Here is a 22,082-nt window from a genome sequence, read left to right as displayed (position 1 = left end):
ACCAAAAAACACATCTCTGCCAATGTTAAACAATGAAGCCATAATAATACTGAAATTTTGTTTTTCAAAACATTTTAAAAAACTTTTTTTTAACTCCTTAGTGAAATGTAAAGGTTTTTTTTATTTGTTCTTTATATAATAATAATAATAAGAAGAAGAATAATATTATTATTATTGTTATTCTTCTTCTTCTTATTATTATTATTAAGAAGAAGAAGAAGAATATAAGAAGAAGAAGAAGAATATTAAATGTTCATACACTGATTTAGTGGAATTAAATAAGTGGCTGTATGAATATGATGGGGGGTGGATTGGCGGATTAATCAATCTGCTAAATTTAATTATTCCAGCAAAGAGAGGATTAGGCTACCAATCCTGAATGGGAAGCCAGCTGGAATAAGCATGCTGATGTTAATCTTTTCTCGTACATATGCTAAAGTACATATTTAACATATTGGAGAGGCTGCTGCTTCACCACCTGAGGCCACAGGTTCAACACGCCCTCGACCCTCTGCAGTTTGCATATCAGGAGAAGATGGGAGCAGAGGATGCCATCATCTATATGCTAGACCGATCCCTCTCCCACTTGGACAGAGGCAGTGGTGCTGTAAGAATTATGTTTCTAGACTTCTCTAGTGCCTTCAACACAATCCAACCTCTGCTCCTTAGGGACAAGCTGACAGAGATGGGAGTAGATTCATACCTGGTGGCATCGATCGTGGACTATCTTAAAGACAGACCTCAGTATGTGCGTCTTGGGAACTGCAATTCTGACATTGTGGTCAGCAACACAGGAGCACCACAGGGGACTGTACTTTCTCCAGTCCTGTTCAGCCTATATACATCGGACTTCCAATACAACTCAGAGCACTGCCACGTGCAAAAGTTCGCTGATGACACTGCTATCGTGGGCTACATCAGGAGTGGGCAGGAGGAGGAGTATAGGGACCTAATCAAGGACTTTGTTAAATGGTGTGACTCAAACCACCTACACCTGAACACCAGCAAAACCAAGGAGCTGGTGGTGGATTTTAGGAGGCCCAGACCCCTCATGGACCCCGTGATCATCAGAGGTGACTGTGTGCAGATGGTGCAGACCTATAAATACCTGGGAGTGCAGCTGGATGATAAATTAGACTGGACTGCCAATACTGATGCTCTGTGTAAGAAAGGACAGAGCCGGTTATACTTCCTTAGAAGGCTGGCATCCTTCAACATCTGCAATAAGATGCTGCAGATGTTCTATCAGATGGTTGTGGCGAGCGCCCTCTTCTACGTGGTGGTGTGCTGGGGAGGCAGCATTAAGACGAAAGATGCCTCACGCCTGGACAAACTGGTGAGGAAGGCAGGCTCTATTGTTGGCATGGAGCTGGACAGTTTGACATCTGTGGCAGAGCGATGGGCGCTAAGCAGGCTCCTATCAATTATGGAGAATCCACTGCATCCACTAAACAGTGTCATCTCCAAGCAGAAGAGCAGCTTCAGCGACAGACTGCTGTCACTGTCCTGCTCCACTGACAGACTGAGAAGATCGTTCCTCCCCCACACTATGCGACTCTTCAATTCCACCCGGGGGGGTAAACGTTAACATTATTCAAAGTTATTGTCTGTTTTTTACCTGCATTATTATCAATCTTTAATTTAATATTGTTTTTTTGTATCAGTATACTGATGCTGGAGTACGTGAATTTCCCCTTGGGATTAATAAAGTATCTATCTATCTATCTATCTATCTATCTATCTATCTATCTATCTATCTATCTATCTATCTATCTATCTATCGCTGATGAATGTACATCAACGTAAATTCTGAAATGTTACCTTTTCATAATAAAGTTATGTAAGGTCACTATGAGGTCAAAAGGCTAGTTGTTGTATATTTTAGGCTTAAAAGTGAATTGTTTATTGTTCTTATCACTTTATATACATACTTTAGCTTTAGAGTTAACTGTTCATTTCTCTTGATCATAGATGTTCATCATTCTAGAGATACCCTTGAAAGAAACTTTGAACAGATTAGAAAGTTGTGCTCCCTAACTGGACTCAACCAGACATTTCTTCATTTTCTTTTTATCTACATCATTTCTTTTTAACCTTAAATGACTGTACATTTGTATATTTTAAATTATTCCTTTGAATACTTGCCTGAGAACTGTTGGCACTTGGATGATACTCCCATGCACAAATAAAACTACCTGATTACTCTAATAAAATAATATGCCTCCTATCTTTGATTGCCCCATCATTATCTTCATATTAAGACAGAAAAAACAAGAAATATAAATGATAGGTAAGCCACACAAGTGGAATGGTGAACTCATGTTTGTATGGATAGCTTGCCTATTGCCTGTTTGTTAGTTTCCTCTCATAGTTCTTCCATTAACCGCATTTTCTCCCTGCTGTGTCTTCACTATTGTCCACACATTAAAATGGATGTAGAAACTCAGTTCTCAGCTACCCAGATTAAAACAGGTATTGGCACCATGCAGTATCTTGATCAATTGTCACCCCTGCTCTTGTCATTTTGCATCTTAAAAATTCAACCTCGCTCGCTTCTATGTGAGTGAATCTGAATTATAACTCTGGGCTACAGCCTTAGAGACAAACTTAACAGGAACATGTCGCATCTTGAGCGTAGCTGCAAAATTTCACCATTTAAAAGCACTGCATTGGAGAAGGTCCATAATAAATAGCAATCCTGGAAGTGGAATATGCAAGCACAAATGAATTGGCATTTGAGGCACGTGAGAACTATGACTAAGGAATTTGACTGCAAATTTTAATACCATCATTGGCACAATTTGTGACCCTAAAAAGGTCAATTAATCAACCTGTTGGTCTGAATGAGGACAAAAAACAAGAAACAATGCAGTGGAGCCCTAGACTTACACATTACATGCTGGCTGTGGATACATTATTTCTAGTACAGTATATGTGAATAGAAATTAGGAACTCTTTTTTTAACACACAAGGCTAAACTTTCCACTCAATATGAAAGACAAGAGATATTCTGCTCTATGCTTATGATCACTATCAGGTCTGGAAGTAGTTGCACATTTAAATGTGTAATTCTGTTTGTTAAAAAACTAACTGGTGAAAACATAATCTATAATGCTGTATACTGTATTAATCCGGTGTGTAAAATACATACTGTACATGCCTGACTATTTCATATTCTATACAAAGACTAACAGCTGTAATCTTTACAGTAATTAGGAGCATGTTTTGAAGATAGGTCAGTTTCTTATGTTTAAATCTGTTTTCATTTTTAGTATTTATGCACTTCAAACCTGATTAGTTCTTCATTGCTCAATGATACTCTTCTATGAGGGATACAATTACAGTATCAAAGTTGTCTGGATTCTAAAGTACTTTCTGCGCAGAAATTGATTTGATACCAACATTCTTGTTTGGTTGCTTGGAACAGAAGAAAGAACCTTAGATGTACTGTACAGAACAAAAAGCAGCAATATGCTTGCTTGATGCTTAACTCCAACTTTTCTTGCCTTCATTGCACAGAATAAAATCCATTGTGTCAGAATGAATTCCAAAGAGTTTTTCATACAATGAATGGAACAACCAGCAATGTTTTCATGCTGCATACAGAATGAGTGCCAACTTGTTACTCTATTTAAAAATAAAAACAAGTTGCTTTAAAACTCCAATGTATAAAATGTTTGCATGGAGGGGTTATAATTGTAGATAGTGTTATAAACTTTATTCTGAGATATTCACAGAAGCAAGGCAGAAGTCTCAAAGTATGTAAGTTATAATCATTAATGATGGCACCACAAAGTGGTAATGTATTGTGTGTTGATTAGCACATTCAAGTAAGAATTTCACTGTACTCTGTACACAGGACAATAATGATCCCAGTATAAATCTATAAACTGTATGTAGTTGGTACTGATATGCTGCATCCACTATCAGATCACAACGTTAGGTCAAACAGCAAAGGTCTCCTTCTTAACCTCTCAGGTCTGCTGAAGAACACAATCTGGTGATGCCACCTGTGGTATCAAATCTCAGTCCAGACTCTTTCTATGTGTCACTCCTAGCTGGTGGAATGAGGTGCTTGCATTCATTCAAACATCTGACTCACTGAATGTGTTTAAGAAGCATTAGAAGACTCTCTTGTTTGGTGAATTTCTGTCTAACTGATATTGGTGGTTAGGTTTTTGTAACCTAGGAATTGTAAATAGCTTGTATTTCGTTCTGAGCTCTTCACTTATGATCAATTTTGAAACCTGTACTGTAACACTTGTTTCCCAAACAGTCCTCCAGATGTTTACTCAATTAGGTTGACTTTTTTTATAAGTTGCTTTGGACAAAAACGTCTGCTAAACAAATAAATGTAAATGTAAATGGCACAATCCTTCTGTGATAAGGTGAATGTGGGGGTGCTATCCATATCAAGACAATCTTTCAAAATTCAACTGCAAAGAACTTTACAATAATAAACAGAGTAGCAACAAGTTGTCAGATGTTTGATTCTTTAAAATCCTGAGGAACAACCATTGTTTCACATTTTGATGAAAATCAAGTGTAATGCAATGAATATTTTCCTTTAACTTTTGATTTCCAGAATATAATTTTCCAGAATTGGGCCACACGGGAGTATTTAGCATAAAGTTTAAACCATCTCTGGATGGGACAACAGAGCATCAATTGAACATATTCACACAAACACTGTTGGCTTAATTTTTCAAGCTTGCATGTTCTTGGGATGTTGTAAGAAAACAAAAGAATACAAAACAAAATCCACAATTATACCAGTACTGCCCATTCTGATTCAGGGGACACAAAAAGCAGAACCCCAGGAGGGTTACATCATTCCTGAGATGATCACGGAAAAAAGAGGAGTTCAGACGAGCATTACCTGATTTTGCTTGATATTAATTTGTTGTCATTTTTATCTCTTGATCCTAAGTTGTTTTACTTTTGAAACTATTTCTGTTACTGTATTCCCTTTTGAGTCCAGGGGTTACCAGGATGGTACTCCAAATTTTCTCACTGTTTTCTCTGCTTCCTTGCTGCAGGTTACAATATATATATTTTTTTCTTTTTTTGCAAATCAGTAATAGAATCTACTCAATTCAGTGGCATAAGAAGTACATAATGAGACAATAGGAAAATATATTGAAGGGTGTCTATTTAAGGAAAAGAAATATAAAGACTTAAAGAAAAAAGGTTATATAAAATGTATTTATATTTAACTGAATATACAGTTTCTTTGAAATAAGTTTTTGTACATCAAATACAGGGCGAGTCAAAATTATGTTAACACTAATGGATTATTTTTATCTCAACCACACCTTTCCAGGTCGATGGATAGGTCGTGGTGTACCATTGCCATAGCCTCCACACTCCACTGATTTGACACCCTGTGATTTATGGTTATAAGGTATGGTGAAGGAGTGTGTATAGCAGGAAAATTTGTGATATCAATAACCTGAAGGACAGAATACGGACTGTGGTATCATCTATTCCCCGCAAAATGTGTGTCCGGGCTTTAAATGGTACTGTTGCTTGTTGGTTTTTGTGCGTTGAACATGATGGCGAACAGGTTGAGACATTCCTGTAAATCATCTTGCACATATGAAGTATGTGTTGTGAATAAACTGTTTCCGCCATTCAAATGTTAACATAATTTTGACTCATCCTGTATTTTGTTTTTGTATAAGAGGTTAACACTGTCCATACATTATTTCAGAAACATGAATAGGTCACTTAAAATACTGCGTAAAGCATTTATTTAATTGAATGTACATATAAGGCAAAACAATTTCAAACTACTGCTGCATTGATTTTTTTATTGAGTAGGCGCCTCAGAAGAGGATGTTTATTCTTTTATATGCTATTTTCATTAATGACAGAAAGCATACATTGAATTGTATAAAATCAATTTATTATTTTCTATATTTTACATGGAATGATTCACAGTTTATGAAAATGTTACTGTAATAACACACAACTAAAAAATTATTGTTAACCATATTCCCATTTTAATATTTTCAACTGATAACTTGAATATCACAATCAGAACTAGAAAATTGTTCTCATAAATAGTAGTCTTATTGGTAAATTAATTATACAGTCACATTAGGTATGTTTTTTCTTTTTGGATTTTTTTTTAGCAAATTCCTTGACGAGACGTATGTTTATTTTTGGCTCTTTTTTTAATATAGAGAATTGATCATATGGTGTCAAACTTATGACCAATGACAGCTGTTATAAGAGTTTGCAACAGGAGGCGTTATTGGTCTAACACTGAGGATTTAAAACATTTTAATCTGAGAAAATGGATAACACACTGGGACCCAAAATAAGGATTATTACCATAATGACAGCAAGACCATAAACAGACAAATAACAATGGGCATATAATGGTAATAATAAACAGTAAAAGTCCTTGTTTAATTTCAAACATATTTCTCACATGAACAGTTTTAAAAATGAAAAGTACACATATCCATCCATCCATTTTCCAACCTGCTGAATCCGAACACAGGGTCACGGGGGTCTACTGGAGCCAATCCCAGCCAACACTGGGCACAAGGTAGGAACCAATCCCGGGCAGGGTGCCAACCCACCGCAGGACACACACAAACACACTCACACACCAAGCACACACTAGGAACAATTTAGAATCACCAATCCACCTAACCTGCATGTCTTTGGACTGTGGGAGGAAACCGGAGCGCCCGGAGGAAACCCACGCAGACACGGGGAGAACATGCAAACTCCACGCAGGGAGGACCCGGGAAGTGAACCCAGGTCCCCAGGTCTCAAAACTGCGAGGCATATTGATAATGGAAAAAATAATTATTCTAAAAAGTGAAAGATTCCAACGGTAGATCAGTGTCAGTGTAGATGCTTAGTTTATGCTTCAGTAAAGCCAAGAGAAAAATTCTTGGGGTGCAGATCTGATTATTTTTGAAAGGACAATATGAATGATCGCTTAACTTAGTCATAATTGATTAATGGCGGCTGATAAGGAATAAAGCAGTCAAAATAATTAATCAATGCAGTTTATTTACAGTGTTATTTTTTTCAAATAACATTGTTCAAAAAACAGCTAACATTAACAATACATATGAGGTCACAAATAGTTCATTATATCCCAGATTTCATTTAACAATTCAATAAAATGAGTAAAAAAAAATCTGAATTGTTCCTAAAAATGCATGCACTACCTGTATTTCATGCTGGGGATAGGATAAATCCTGGTGAATTATTCGGTGAACTGTACCTTTTAAATGTTTAAAGCTGCTGACTGACATTATGCTGAAATGTCTATACTTGTACACGTTTTATGGTATTTTCTGGAGGTCTTATGGTTCTCAGCGGTCCAAGCACATCTTTCACACTAACAGTACATTGCAATTTATCCAAGCACTTTACAATAAAATGACGAGACGGTATTCTTCCTCACCGAGGGACATTAAACCTACTGCAGCCTTTCTTTACACCTATCCTACAGATTCTGATCTAACGACACGATTAACTATCGACCATGACTACTGAAGCTGTTTTTAGTATACAACCTAGATATACTAATCCAATTCTTTCGCTCTCATTAACACTCCGAAAATGGTCACTATCTTGTGCTGCAGCAATTAATTTCATTTCGACATTTCAAACTAGCGCCGTGGTTTTCTCGCCTTACAGTCTCATCAGTCATTTCCTCCTGTCTAACCCTTTCTTACTCGTATCTGCTTGTCATTCACTTCAGTTTGACTGTTTAACTAGTTATGAGAGGAGATAAGGTATCGTGGGGAATATGTTTTTGTATTTTCGTGCCATTAAAACGAACGGTCTTTATGATGAGTTAACGGCGTTGTTAAGCACGCTAAATAGAAGGCGGTGTATAAAATATATTTGGATTAACTCGGCTAACTTTACGACACAGGCGACCTACAAAAAACATGTCGCGAGCCATAAATCTAATAAACATTGGTCTAATGGTAATCGCTAGTGGCAAACTTTATTGCTCTTTTACTGCATGAATTGGTAAAAGTAAAACTGTGAAAATGCCAGGGGAAAAGGGAGGCACTTACGACACACCCCGCCCCCCCATCTCCGACTTGGTGGTCTGGGGTATTTCCCGCCCACTCCACGCGGTCGTTGTGCCCCTGGCTCAATTAAGCTGTACAAAATGCATCCTCGGAAGTGTACGAAATCTCTCAAGCAAGAGAAATCTATACGTTTTCTCCATGTTATGGTGACATGCTCCGCATACTCGAATGTCCTCCCACAGCTCACTCCTAAATTACTACTGTTCCTAAGAGTGCGATGTGATCTGATTGGTCTCAACGCACTGTTTCCAAATCTTGTGTCAGTCCGTGGATGAATCTTTATCGATTAAACGACGTCCTATCCATCTTTTTTGTTCCCAATTTGCAAATACACTGCTGGGTAACTTCCGTATTCTAGCAGAAATCAAAAAGAAAAATGAGGATTCATTGGAAGGGAAAGAGTCGCACTTTTCCGAGGGGCTTCCGCGCTGTAAGAGACCCAATCGCGGAGGCGGGTTATCAGTAGGTGACGTCACTTCCTGGATGTTGTCAGTGAACAGAGTGGTGGGGCTCAAGCAATGAAGCAACTCTGTACAGAGGAGCCGACTGCTGAGAGTGAAGGTGGAGGTGGAGGCGGTAGTAAAGGAAGCAAGCAACAAACGAGAAAACGTTTACACCAAAAGAGCCATTCTCCACCAGCACTCACCGGTTTCCTTAAGTCAGTAAATGGGAAGTGCTTAGCAGGCATTTTTTGTTTCTTTTTTGCAACTACACCGTATTGACCAAAAAACTAATGGAGCTCTGAAGCGTGAACGCGGCTCATCTGGCAGACGAAAATTAAAGAAACGATAATTCGGCGCAGTGCTCGAACGACACGCTTCAAAGTCCAGGATGCTACGGTGGATCAGACAGCAGCTGGTGAGTAGTAGGTTGGAAATTGGCCGCAGTCGTTCATTTACGCGGTCGCGCCGTGGCAGATTTTTTTCTTATGTAGTTAAGTATGTGGGAATAAGGTGAGTCGATAAACGGTCATCGACTTTAAGACGAAAATACAAACCAAAAAAGTCTGCGAGCTAAAGAAAGCGTTAGGCTTCATAACAACTAATAGGCCCCTTCGGCGTGTTCTTTATGTTACAGTTGTAGAATGCTTATGTCGAAATCTTCCGATTTCCAGTTGAGAAGAAGAGTTATGCCAATGCTCGCTTGCTGGTATAACTGTTGACTGCTTCTGTTGAGGGGGGCGGATGCCCCCTAGTAAATAGTGGAGGAGGAGCCCGGAAAAGTTGTACTTGTTAAATCAAAAGCAGACCTGCATGCAGTCTCAACAGTGTAAGAAGAAAAACGGACAAACACACCGATTACATGTTATTAGCCATTGAATTATATCAAAGATCCTTGGCAAACGCCAGGATATGACGTTGCACTTGCTGCTTGGCAGATGACAGTTTTCTGCATATGTGATGTGGGAAGAGACACACCCTAATACGGAGATGCACCTAATGTTCCCAAAAATTATCCTCTTTTACTAAACTCGTTGAAGTCATTATACGGAGTAATTAAAGAGTTTCTTTATTTTGGCATTATTATATAGCGCAGTTAGGTGGCACTTTCGCAAACAAGTTGGTAAGCATCAGAGCTTAAGTTGGGGGGACTTTAACAACCGGAGGCATGTTACGGAGAAAAAAAAAGTTGTTTGCTGTATGAAAAGGAGACAAGGTGGTTTAAAATAAGTGGTTTAGTTCATTCTGTCACATGGTTTTTCCTTGCTGTCTGGTGACGTCGTTCTACAAGGCTGTTTTCTTGAGTGTTAACTTGGTCGTTACAGCATCAGTGCATGGTCCAGGAGTATCCATATATTTTCAGAATCAGCCAAAATTCTGCTTATCATAATTTAATGAAAACGTACTCTGCTGGAATGAAAAACACACACGGTCATACATACATGAACCTCCCAGATTACCCATACTAGAACTATACTTGTGATCATCAGGTGGAGTTTTCAAAGTGGAACAGAGCCTCCTGAAATACCATGTACTGAATGGAAAATGGATGGATGAATACACATGGCCATATTAGTTTATAAATTAAATACTGAAGTTCCTTAAAATGCTGAATGTTGTTCCAATTTAAATATTAATTCAAATAATAATATTTCTAATAGTCAAATATTGCTGATGTTTCATAACTGTAGACAGACTATCCAACATATTTTGTCTGATGGATGGATGATAAATTAGACTGGACTGCCAATACTGATGCCCTGTGTACGAAAGGACAGAGCCGGTTATACTTCCTTAGAAGGCTGGCGTCTTTCAACATCTGCAATAAGATGCTGCAGATGTTCTATCAGACGGTTGTGGCGAGCGCCCTCTTCTACGCGGTGGTGTGCTGGGGAGGCAGCATTAAGAAGAAAGACGCCTCACGCCTGGACAAACTGGTGAGGAAGGCAGGCTCTATTGTTGGCATGGAGCTAGACAGTTTGACATCTATGGCAGAGCGACGGGAGCTCAGCAGGCTCCTATCAATTATGGAAAATCCACTGCATCCACTAAACAGTGTCATCTCTAGACAGAGGAGCAGCTTCAGCGACAGACTGCCGTCACTGTCCTGCTCCACTGACAGACTGAGGAGATCGTTCCTCCCCCAAACTATGCGACTGTTCAATTCCACCCGGGTTGGGATAAACGTTAACATTATATAAAGTTATTGTCTGTTTTTATCTGCATTATTATCAATCTTTAATTTAATATTGTTTTTTGTATCTGTAAGGTGCTGCTGGAGTATGTGAATTTCCCCTTGGGATTAAAAGTATCTATCCATCCATCCATCCATCCATCCATCCATCCATCCACCTACTTACTAATATTTTGTATGGCATTTTGTGGAATTGTACATATTTTGTAATTTGTGGCTAAATATTCCTGTCTACTGATTAAGTTGCACAGCTAACTGAGCCTCACGCTGTGTTTTACTTTTAATTAAAAATGGAGATGAGTGGAGTACTACTGAAATTTTAAATATCCATTCTTTCTTTCTATATAACGTGTGGTGGTTTGTCTGTGAGAGCTGCATGTCATGCACTAGTGCACTATCTGCAGCTGGTTACTGTCTTATGCCTAATGCTGCTGGGGTTGGCTATAATGTTTCTTTATTCTGAATTTAGATTTAGAGGATTCTGGAAAGTGATGGAGTTACAGAATGGGCATTCTCAGGCTTTGGTAGATTTTATAGTTTTGTCAGCTAATCAAACTTTAATTCTTTACCAGCTGTGAAATTTCATAAGACAATGAGACTTAGTTTCAGTTAATTGGATGTATCAGAAGTAGTGCTATGAAGCCAAGTATATTTCTGCATACAATTCTTTGTAGGGATTTTACAAAAAGCTAATATTAGTAGCAGACAATGAGGTGTATAGTGAAGGCTTTGGACCTAGCCCTTCAAACTCTGAAGTTGTGGTTTCAAGTGCTGCTGCTGATTTTGTATGACCATGAGCATGTCACTTCACCTGCATGTACTCCAACTGGAAAAAGAAATGAAATGTAACCAATTGTATCTCAAATGTTGTACATCACCTTCGTTAAAGGCATCAGTCAATTAATAAGTAATAACAATAATATTAGGTCACTGAAGCTGCTTACTCTTCAACATTCTATATGCAAGCTCGTGCCAATTTACAGTGGACTGAGTTGAGGTGATTTGTACTTGCAGCCAAGGGCCATAGAAAAACATTAGGGTATTAATGCTGTAGAATTTACCAAAACCAGTTGCAGTAATAAATCTTTAACTGACTGTTGGGAGGCCCTTTGAAGTTTGTTTTGATCAGTGCTGCTCCACGTGGCTAATTCTTATGAATTTGGCATTACACTACCTTCCTTATATCAGTGTTTCTCAGTCTTCATGGTCCTGCACCCCAATTGTGTAGTTTAAAACTTATTGAAGACCCACTAGCAGCAATAGCAAACACCCTTTTTGGTGAAACAAGCTTGATGGGGATGGGGGGGACAGGCTTCAGCCTTGGTGAAACAAACTCATTTAGAAACAGGAAGACCTATTGCGTAGTCCTGCTGATTGCTTAGGCGATCTACTTGCAAATTAGTGATCACAACCCAGTGGCTGAGAAACACTGGCTTAGGTGACCCACTCACGAACCAGCAACTGCAACCTGAAGCCCACCGGCAGCACGATGCAGTGGTTGAAAAACACTACTTTACATAGACAAGTTGTGCAGCTGCTGATACTTGAAGATCAGTAAGTGCTTCTCTGTACTGGTGTTTAAAGTATGTGTACCAGTGACCCATGTAAGACCCGCAAAACTTCAGCTACAATGACCTGTCATAACTGCAATGCTACTTTGGAGGTATATTTACATATTTGTAGTTTGCTGTACATTTGGAGACATCCAGAATTAAGCCAGATGTATGAAAATATCATTATGGCAAAATTACTCTATTGCACATTCATGAAACATTTCATTATACAATAGTTTTTTTACAAGTTTAACATTTTGAAAGTTAAAGGAAACCTCCCAAGTTCTTCTGTGACCATTACAGTTGTTTCATTGGGGTGTTCTGTAGAATGGCTGTGATGTTACACTTTTAAGCACTGGCACTGAGAAAGAGAGCTTAGATTTTCTGAAATCATTTTTGTTGTCAAGGAACAGCCTTAGGTAGCAATGGCTTAAAAGTTTTTATTATAAGACTTAAGGTATAGTACCATATTTTCATTTTTATTTTATTTATTTGAAAAAATAGACTTGACCCAATTTCCAGTTACTGTTATCTAAAAATTGTACAAGAATTATGTGCATTTAAAATTTTGTTATTACTTGATTTATTTTCATTTTTTTTAATAAATCTATCCAGTTTTTGAACTTGCTCAGGTTGATTTCATCAACACCAGTCTTTAATAGGATAGATTATTTTGGTTAAAACTACTTTTTGTTCTCTTCATTTCAACTATCCATTTATTTTTTGCAGTTAATTTGTCTTTTTTCAGTCATTGTTCACTTGGTGCAAATTTTACCCGCATTTTTTTCAAACTGAACATTTCAAAATGGACTCATCATAAGGGAGAAATGGTCCAGAATCCAGATAAACGCTTTTATAACAAATTACAGGGTTAAAGCCAGTCAAATAAGATATGCTTGTTTTCTATGTAATTTTAATAATAATTCTTTACATTTATATAGCGTTTTTCTCACTACTCAAAGCGCTCTCCACACAGGGAGGACCCGAGAAGCGAACCCACAATCGCCACTGCACCACCTGTGCACATTCATGAAACATTTCATGTATACAATAGTTTTTTACAAGTTTAACAACAACTTTAGTTGTTGCACAGCTATAGAGGCCAGTAGGAAATCTGAAACATGAGGTATTTAGTAGTGACATACTTACATACTGTACACAATCAGATATAAACTTAAAGGTATTTCAGTTAAACCAGACCAAAAGCACATCATCCACCACCTGTGGCCCGCCATGGCCCGTACTCTTTGCTTTAGCCACTGTGAAAGCTTATTGAATCCTCACTGAGTTGTCTCCTTAAAAAATTCTCCCAAATTATTCACATACTGTATGTTGAAGTCGCTCAGCTGTCAAAGTTTGCCTTTTAATTTGCTCACAATTTCTCATTACCAAAGAAAATTCTGCTTAACAAGATGAAAGTATAGTTAAAGCAAAGTGTGCTTAAAATATTTAGTGTTAGACACTTAGGCAAAAGAAGGGCTTCATGGAAATGTTATATTTATGAAAGTTCCTCATGTTGCCTAATAAATCTCTAATCTTAATCACAGTTTAATATGTAAATATTGTTGTGGTTGTCGTAATAAATGTACCATGGTGAAGTTGAAATGTGTTCTCCACAAGTAACCAATAATATTTAAATGCTGTACCTAAAATGAATTAATCCATTTCACATGTTTACACTTTATCAATTTTATACAATGTATTCTGCTGTGATGTGCCCACTGTAGCGTTGAGCCACTGGTCATTCAGAAGATAGTAGAACGAGAAGAATTGAAAATGCTGTGTTTAAAAGAGTTAAAAGTAATTAGCAACTTCTAGTTTCCTGTTGTTAAACATTTATTCAAATCCATTTTATAAGGCAGATCTAGTTTTAGATTGTCTTGCCAGTACAGCATCAGGAGTTATAGCAATTCTAAATGAACCCGGAACAAATCACCTTTAATTCATTATAATAACATTACTGAATAACACTATTTATGGTGAGTTACAGTAATCTGTGAGACAACAAAATGTACTCTTGTGTTCCAAGGTGAAACGCCCATGTACCGTTACTCTTCCACCCTTTTAGACACTTTCCGCTGTTCATGGATAGAGCAGCTAATTATCTGTCATACTCAAGCATCCCTCCAACTCTACACCCACAAGCAAGATGATATCTAACATCATTGATGTTTTGAAATGAGAATGTGATGATGTGAACCTTTAAGACATTGCACAGCCCTAGCCCCCTGATATATTTTTCTGACAGTACCTAGGGCTAACTTCACCATTTATCATGTTTTGGCACTGTTTATTTAGGAAGACTGTTATTTACAGTCATATGAAAAAGTTTGGGAACCCCTCTTAACACTAGAATTTACCAAAGCCTACGAAAGAATTTGTAGATCCATCCCACCTTAAATCCCTTCACACCTCTCTGTCAGCGTCTTTTGTCCTGTAAATGTGTCGATAAGCAGCAAGCAGCCTACTATCACATCCCTCCACCGCCACACAGTTTTCTCAGCTGTTAATTCTTTGGATTTTTGTTTATCATTGGCTGAGCTTTTAAAGTAGCAACTTCCTTTTAATATATGACATGCCCTATGGAAACAGTAGTATTTCAGCAGTGACATTAAGTTTATTGGATTAACAGAAAATATGCAGTATGCATCATAACAAAATTAGACAGGTGCATAAATTTGGGCACCCTGACAGAGATGTGACATCAATACTTAGTTGAGTCTCCTTTTGCAAATATAACAGCCTCTAGACACATCCTATAGCCTTTGATGAGTGTCTGGATGGAGGTATTTTTGACCATTTTTCCATAAAAAATCTCTCCAGTTCACTTAAATTTGATGGCTGCTGAGCATGGACAGCCTGCTTCAAATCATCCCATAGATTTTCGATGATATTGAAGTCAGGGGACTGTGACGGCCATTCCAGAACATTGTACGTCTCCCTCTGCATGAATGTCTTTGTAGTTTTTGAACTGTGTTTTGGGTCATTGTCTTGTTGGAATATCCAACTCCTGCGTAACTTCAACTTTGTGACTGATGCTTGAACATTATCCTGAAGAATTTGTTGATATTGGGTTGAATTCATCCGACCCTTGACTTTAACAAGGGCCCCAGACCCTGAACTAGCCACACAGCATGATGGAACCGACACCAAATTTGACAGTGGGTAGCAGGTGTTTTTCTTGGAATGCAGTGTTCTTCCGCCATTCAGAGTGTTTTTTGTTATGACCAAATAACTCAATTTTTGTCTCATCAGTCCAAAGCACTTTGTTCTAAAATGAATCTGGCTTGTCTAAATGAGCATTTGCATATAACAAGCGACTCTGTTTGTGGCGTGAGTGCAGAAAGGGCTTCTTTCCCATCACCCTACCATACAGATGTTCTTTGTGCAAATTGCACAGAATTGTATAACGATGTACAGATACACCATCTGCAGCAAGATGTTCTTGCAGCTCTTTGGAGTTGATATGTGGGTTGTCTGTAACCATTCTCACAATCCTGCACATATGCCGCTCCTGTCTTTTTCTTGGCCTGCCAGACTTGGGTTTAACAGCAACTGTGCCTGTGGCCTTTCATTTCCTGATTACATTCCTTACAGTTGAAACTGACAGTTTAAACCTCTGAGATAGCTTTTTGTAGCCTTCCCCTAAACCATGATACTGAACAATCTTTGTTTTGAGATATTTTGAGAGTTGCTTTGAGGATCCCATGCTGTCACTCTTCAGAGGAGAGTCAAAGGGAAGCACAACTTGCAATTGACCACCTTAAATACCTTTTCTCATGATTGGACACACCTGTCTATGAAGTTCAAGGCTTAATGAGCTAATCCAACCAATTTGGTGTTGCAAATAATCAGTATTGAGCAGTTGCATGCATTCAAATCAGCAAAATTAAAAGGGTACCCAAATTTTTGCATAGCCAGTTTTTCACATTTGATTTAATTCCATAAAACTAAATACTGCTTCACTAAAAATCTTTGTTCGGAAAACACCCCAGTACTCAGATGTTCCTAGGAAATGAAAGACATACCACTGTTATCTTTTTTTGTTGAAGTAAATTATTATGCAGGCTGAGAGGGGTTCCCAAACGTTTTCATATGACTGCATAAGGTGAGGCCTGGAGTTGAATTGTTGACATACCTGTCCGGCATGATTGCATGTGAAGTGAAGATTCCTGAAAACTGGAAAAGAAGTGTCTTCATAACAGTGTATAGAGGAAAGGATGATCCAATTGAGTGTGGGTTAAAACAAGCCGTCAAGCTTTTGGAGCTGGTGAAGGTAGTTGAAAGAGTGCTGGAGATAAGAATTGGAGATCATCTGCAAAATACAGCATGGCATCATCCCTGAGAAGGGAACAATAGATGCAGTCTTTGTGGCTGTCAAATACAGGGAAGGCATCTTGCAAAGGGAAAGAAACAGCAATATGTATTTGTAGGTCTGGAGAGGATTTTAACAGGATTTCTTGAAAGATAGTGAGGTATTGAGGAAGTTAAGTGTGGATAAATAATTAGTGTCTATGGTGTTGTAAGTGTATGAGAAAGCACAAATGGTGGCTAGGGAAGCTTTTGAGGTAAAGGATTGTAACTGAGGTGGTGACCAGTAACGCGTGGAAAGGAGCTCTTGTTTGCCAGTGATATCGTTTGGTGGCAAAATGTGAAGTGCAACTGAAGGAGAAGACACTGAAATGGAATACTAGTTTGGAAATGTAAGGTCTCAAGGTAAACATAGGACATATCAAGGCGATGGCTGGAGGCAAAGGTGCAGAGGGAATGGAAGTGATATGGAAAAATGCTTGGGAGAAACTCAATCCAATGCAGTTTTTCAAAAGTGGGTGAATAAAAAATGAAATGTGAACGGTAGTCTGGATGCAGATTATGCAACCTTTGTTTATAGAAAGTGTATGAAAGGAGTACAGAATGCTTATATAGTAAGTGTGGAGTTGTTTTGGAGAAGTGGGGATGTTTGGCTCTTTAAATGACATGTTGAACATAGAGGTGTGGGTACCACAGTTATTGCCAGAGTGAGAGTTGCATAGAAGATATTTTTGGAGCTATTCACTATTCTAACTTCTAAAGGAGTTTCTCTGGTATTGGAGGGTGAGGTTTATGAAAATTTTGTAAGGAGTAGTACAGTATGCCCTATGGCAGTGAGACATGGCGGATGAAAGTGTAACATAAAAGCAAAATTTAAAAAATGAATGACCAGATTAGCTAATGCTGATTTAAGAGTAAAACTTAGTGTGAAGGTGATGGGTATAGTTCTGAGGAGAAATGGACTAAGATGGTTTGGGTGTTTGGAGCAAAAGGCAGAGGATGACTGGGTGAAGAGGTGCACAAAGATGGAGAGGGAGGTGGATGAGGTAAGACCAACAAGGAGGACAAAAAAGATGTGGTTGATGATATGAAAAGAATGTGTCTCACTATAAAGCAAGCCCGGAGCTGTGAAGGATGTAAGAAAATGATTTGTTGAGCAATTGGTTAACCTGGGTATGCTTGGAACATTTAGGAGTGTTGTTTTTCCCATTCTTATAGGCAGTTTCCTCTCAAGTTGTTCAGGTTATCCAGGTTTATGCATCTCGGTTTTCAAACAGTGCCACAAATTTTCCATCTGATTGAGATTAGGTTTTTGAGTGAGATTCACCATTCTGTTCTTAAACCCAGATGTCAGACTCCCGTGGTCTTATTTATAAAACCTTGCATGTATTTAAGCATGAAAATACAGCGGGGAAAATAAGTATTGAACACTTCGTTTGTCTTGGTACATTTCTAATGGGGGTATTGACATGAAGATTACACCAGGGGGGTATTTTTTGTACGTCGCTTAAATCATCCGAGATTAGGTGCCTCATCTTGGATAAGTTAATGCCGGTGACACCCATCCGGGATAGGTCGGTTTTTCAAATGCAGCCGTGTATTAAATTGGTCTAGCTGGATCTAATCATACAAGATGAATGCGTGCGCCCGCACTGAGTAATAAGCCCATATATATTGAGTCTAGAAAACATGATCAGCAAGTCTTTGATAGGCTGTAACAAAATGACGAAAGAACGGGCACATTTTTTTTCACACACACGGCGCAAGACCTTTTATTCAAAGGACATGAAGAATTTCAAGATTTAATATGCACAAGGGGTAACACTGCAAAAGCAGCCCAGACCAGAAAAGATGGCTGACAAAAAGTGGCCGACAAATTAAACGCTAAGTAGTGTGCATTGTACTTACTGAATGCAGCGTTTCATTTCCTATGTGTCAGATTAATTATTATTTAATATGTCATAATTCCAGATCAAATGTGAGCACAAGGAGAACATGGGAACAGGTTAAAGTGAAGTACAAGAATATACAGTGGAACCTCTAGATACGAGTTTAATTCGTTCCAGCACTGAGCTCGTATAGCGAATTTCTCGTACCTAGAACAAACTTCCCCATTGAAAATAATGGAAATCCAGTTAATCTGTTCCGCACCCCCAAAAATATCAACATAAAAATCAATTTTCCTAATAAATAACACTGGTAAATAATACTGTATAACTGTAGTTTACCTTTATGAAGAGACCTGGCTGGCTTGAGGGAGACGATAGGGAGTAAGTAAGTTAATTTCAATGGCCATGGCTTCCTTTTTTTTCTTTGCAGCACTGTCTGAGGCAACAATCTTCTTGAGAGGCATCGTGGAATAATTATTTTCACGTTAAATGCAAAAAAAAAAACAATGAAATCACAAGCGCACTCTACAGGAGAACAAGGAACACTGAGTGAGCTGATGGGCGGGCAATGTCAGCTTGGATGAATCCCCGAGTCGAGGCGGATCGGGAAACGCGTCACGCATACCCACAGCCTGGCTCGTGGCTCGTTACGCGAGCCAATGCTCATATTTAGATCCAAATTTTTCACTCATACTTTCCTCGTATCTTGAATTTCTCGTATACAGAGGTGATCGTATCTCGAGGTTCCACTGTACTTCAAACTGGTAAATATTGGTATACAAGTAAGCCTGCGACTCGCTAGCGAATCGGAAATCCAAGAATGGCAATCAATTTCTGTTCCGTCCGATATTTGGATGGATGACATATCATGGAGGGTGAGTGCGTCTGGGGAAATATCATTTAATTAAATAAGCATATCTGTACTAAAGCGGTTTCATTTTGTGGAGACATGATTCTGTTGCCTTTGCTTACACCGACTGCTGGCAGAGTGGAGCACAGCAAGTTTAGTTTACAGGTTGTGGTGTTTGTGTGCCAGCCACTGAGTCATGCAAGCCGCTGGGTTTGAGTCTGTGACCGTTATGTGATCTATATTACTGGCACAGTGGATTAGAGCAAGTGTAGTGAACAGGTTGTGTTGTTTGGGCGCCACCTACTGACTCTGGGAAGCCGCTGCGTTTGACTCTGGGGCGTGCGCCATGGTGCAATATGTGCCTCGGTGGGAAGCCGCTGCGTGATGAAATATCATGGAGGGTATATGCGGTGGTGTGGGCGGTTGCGTCCGTGCGGCTGTACAACCTGGCGTGCACGCTTCACCTCAGGTTTAGTTCACAGGTCGTAGGCATGGTAAAGTTTCCATTTAATTCAATAACCCTATTTGAACTAAAGCAGTTTCTTTGTGTGGACGCCTTCGGTCATTGTTTGTATCCATACGGGCTCGTTTACAGGTCGTAGCCATACGGGCTCGTGTTTGTATTACTAATCATTGAGCTCCCTCCATTTGAATACGTGCCTCCTTTGCCTGTGCTGTGTCAAAAGCGCGTTGTGGGCGCGCTCGTTCATTGTGTTTATCCATATGGGCTCGTTTGAGCAAGTGTAGCTCACAGGTTGTGATGTTTGGGTGCCACCTACTGACTCTGGGAAACCGCTGCGTTTTGGGAAGCCACTGCGTTTGACTCTGGGGCGGGCGCCACGGCGCAGTACGTTGTGTTATTTGGGCGCCACCTACTTACTCTGGGAAGTCGCTGCGTTTGACTCTAGGGCAGGCGCCAAACTGAATGACCGTTATGTGATCTATATTACCGGTACAGTGGATTATAGCAAGTCTACTTTACAGGTGGTGTTGTTTGGGCACTTACAGGTTGTGTTGTTTGGGCGCCACCTACTGACTCTGAGAATCCGCCGCGTTTTGGGATGCCGCTGCATTTGACTGTGCAGGTTGTGTTGTTTGGGCGCTCAGAGGTTGTATTCTTTGGGTGCCACCTACTTACTCTGGGAAGCGCCGCATTTTGGGAAGCTGCTGCGTTTGACTCTGGGGCGGGCGCCACGGCACAGTACGTTGTGTTATTTGGGCGCCACCTACCGACTCTGGGAAGCCACCGCGTTTTGGAAAGCCACTGCGTTTGACTCTGGACTCTGGGCCGGGCGCCAAGGCCTCAGTGCGCATGTGCCTCGGTGTGTCCGCCGTGCATAAATTAACTGTGGTTTAATAATATAGATAACTATTTAAAGAATTATTGACATAAATAATCATATGTAATATAAAAAATATTAATTTTAAAGCTAATAAGAAGGCAGACAAGCAAAAAACAGGAGGAGGTCCACGCGGTCCAGACCTAACCCCTGCAGAAGAGTTGGCTCTTCAGCAAAATGCCCATCGCCCTGTTTCTGAGGGCATTCCAGGGGGAAGCTCCTCCTCAGAACCAGTGGCAGGATGCAGTGGTCACTTCATTTCAGGTAAAGGATGGTCATTGCATATATTTGTCCTCCATGTGTGCCATAGGTATGTTCCATATAGCCCTCTTTTTTGTTGGGTCAGTTGCAGGGAATGTCATATCCCTTGAACCTGTGTCTGACCAATGAGATATTGATGAAGGTCAAATATTTGATGAAGACACTGTGTCTGATTATTCATCAGGAGGAGAGGTACATTTTCCAAATAATGTTTGGTCAAACTCCACTCTGATCAGTCCCATGTGCCCCAATCACATTTGGAAATCCTGGTAATGAGAATGTTAGGCTGATTGAGATTCTTCATGGAACTGTGGGTGTTTTAGCCTGTGTATTACCTACCTGCAATGGCATGAAACGCCTCTTTTATTGTCTGCAGACGCAGGTGTCCAGGAAACACTATGAAAAGCCGAAGGAAATATTTCAGAGCCAAACAGACTTTACGAATTGCCTGGCAAACTGCACTTTTAGTTAGATTTTCTGCATCGCCTATAGTATATAAAAAAAGTGCCGCTTGTACAAAAACCTCAAAGCAATGCATACTGTCTGTGTGGTTGGGAGAGCCCGACTTCGCCTAGTTTGACTTCGAATATAAGGTGCTAATAAATCTTTGAGGCACAATATTCCCCCTCGGCTAAAGCGGTATCTTTCGAAAAGAATTTCCTCCAGGAGCAGTAAAGGATCTTGCCGATCGCGCAAAACCCTCTCTATATGAAATTTTGTTTGAGGATTAGGATGTGTTGCTATGACAACACTTCCAGAAAGAGTTTCGAAAAACCGACAGATCCAGAATCAGGCCAAATCGTCAACAATTACATCCGGCTAAACGACTAATCCACGTCCGAAAAATACCCCCCAGACGGCGGTGAAACCCAAGAAATCCACACATACAAAGAAATCAAAACAAACAAGTCCATATATAAAGTTATGTGTAATAAAGTGGAATGACGCAGGGAAAAAGTATTGAACACGCTTCCTGAAATTTATTTAATACTTGGTAGAAAAGCCTTTGTTGGTAAAGGCAGCTTCAAGACACCACCTGTATGGAGAAACTAGTCGGATGCATTGCTTAGGTGTGATTTTGGCCCATTCTTCCACACAAACAGTCTTCAAATCTTGGAAGATTCCAGGGGCCTCTTCTATGACCTCTGATCTTCAGTTCTTTCCAC

The 22,082-nt window shown here is 39.4% G+C and overlaps 1 protein-coding gene across 3 annotated transcripts in view; it reads left to right on the top strand.

Annotated features, from left to right (window-relative positions):
- The first annotated feature begins 8,567 nt into the window (after window positions 1-8,567).
- The window catches only part of atp11b (ATPase phospholipid transporting 11B (putative)), a 208,324-nt gene continuing 194,809 nt past the window's right edge, over window positions 8,568-22,082 (top strand). The window contains exon 1 of one of the 3 annotated variants that reach the window (XM_051923918.1): window positions 8,568-8,936. In XM_051923918.1, the coding sequence (XP_051779878.1) occupies window positions 8,910-8,936 (27 nt within the window). In that variant the 5' untranslated portion in view covers window positions 8,568-8,909. The remainder of the gene's footprint in view (window positions 8,937-22,082) is intronic. The other 2 variants (XM_051923917.1, XM_028794610.2) reach the window with 2 other exon arrangements.

This window comes from Erpetoichthys calabaricus, chromosome 2, assembly GCF_900747795.2.
Source record: "Erpetoichthys calabaricus chromosome 2, fErpCal1.3, whole genome shotgun sequence".
NCBI classification, from domain to species: Eukaryota; Metazoa; Chordata; class Cladistia; order Polypteriformes; family Polypteridae; genus Erpetoichthys; species Erpetoichthys calabaricus.
Note: the sequence above shows the minus strand (reverse complement) of the source record. Positions and strands in the feature narration are given on the sequence as shown.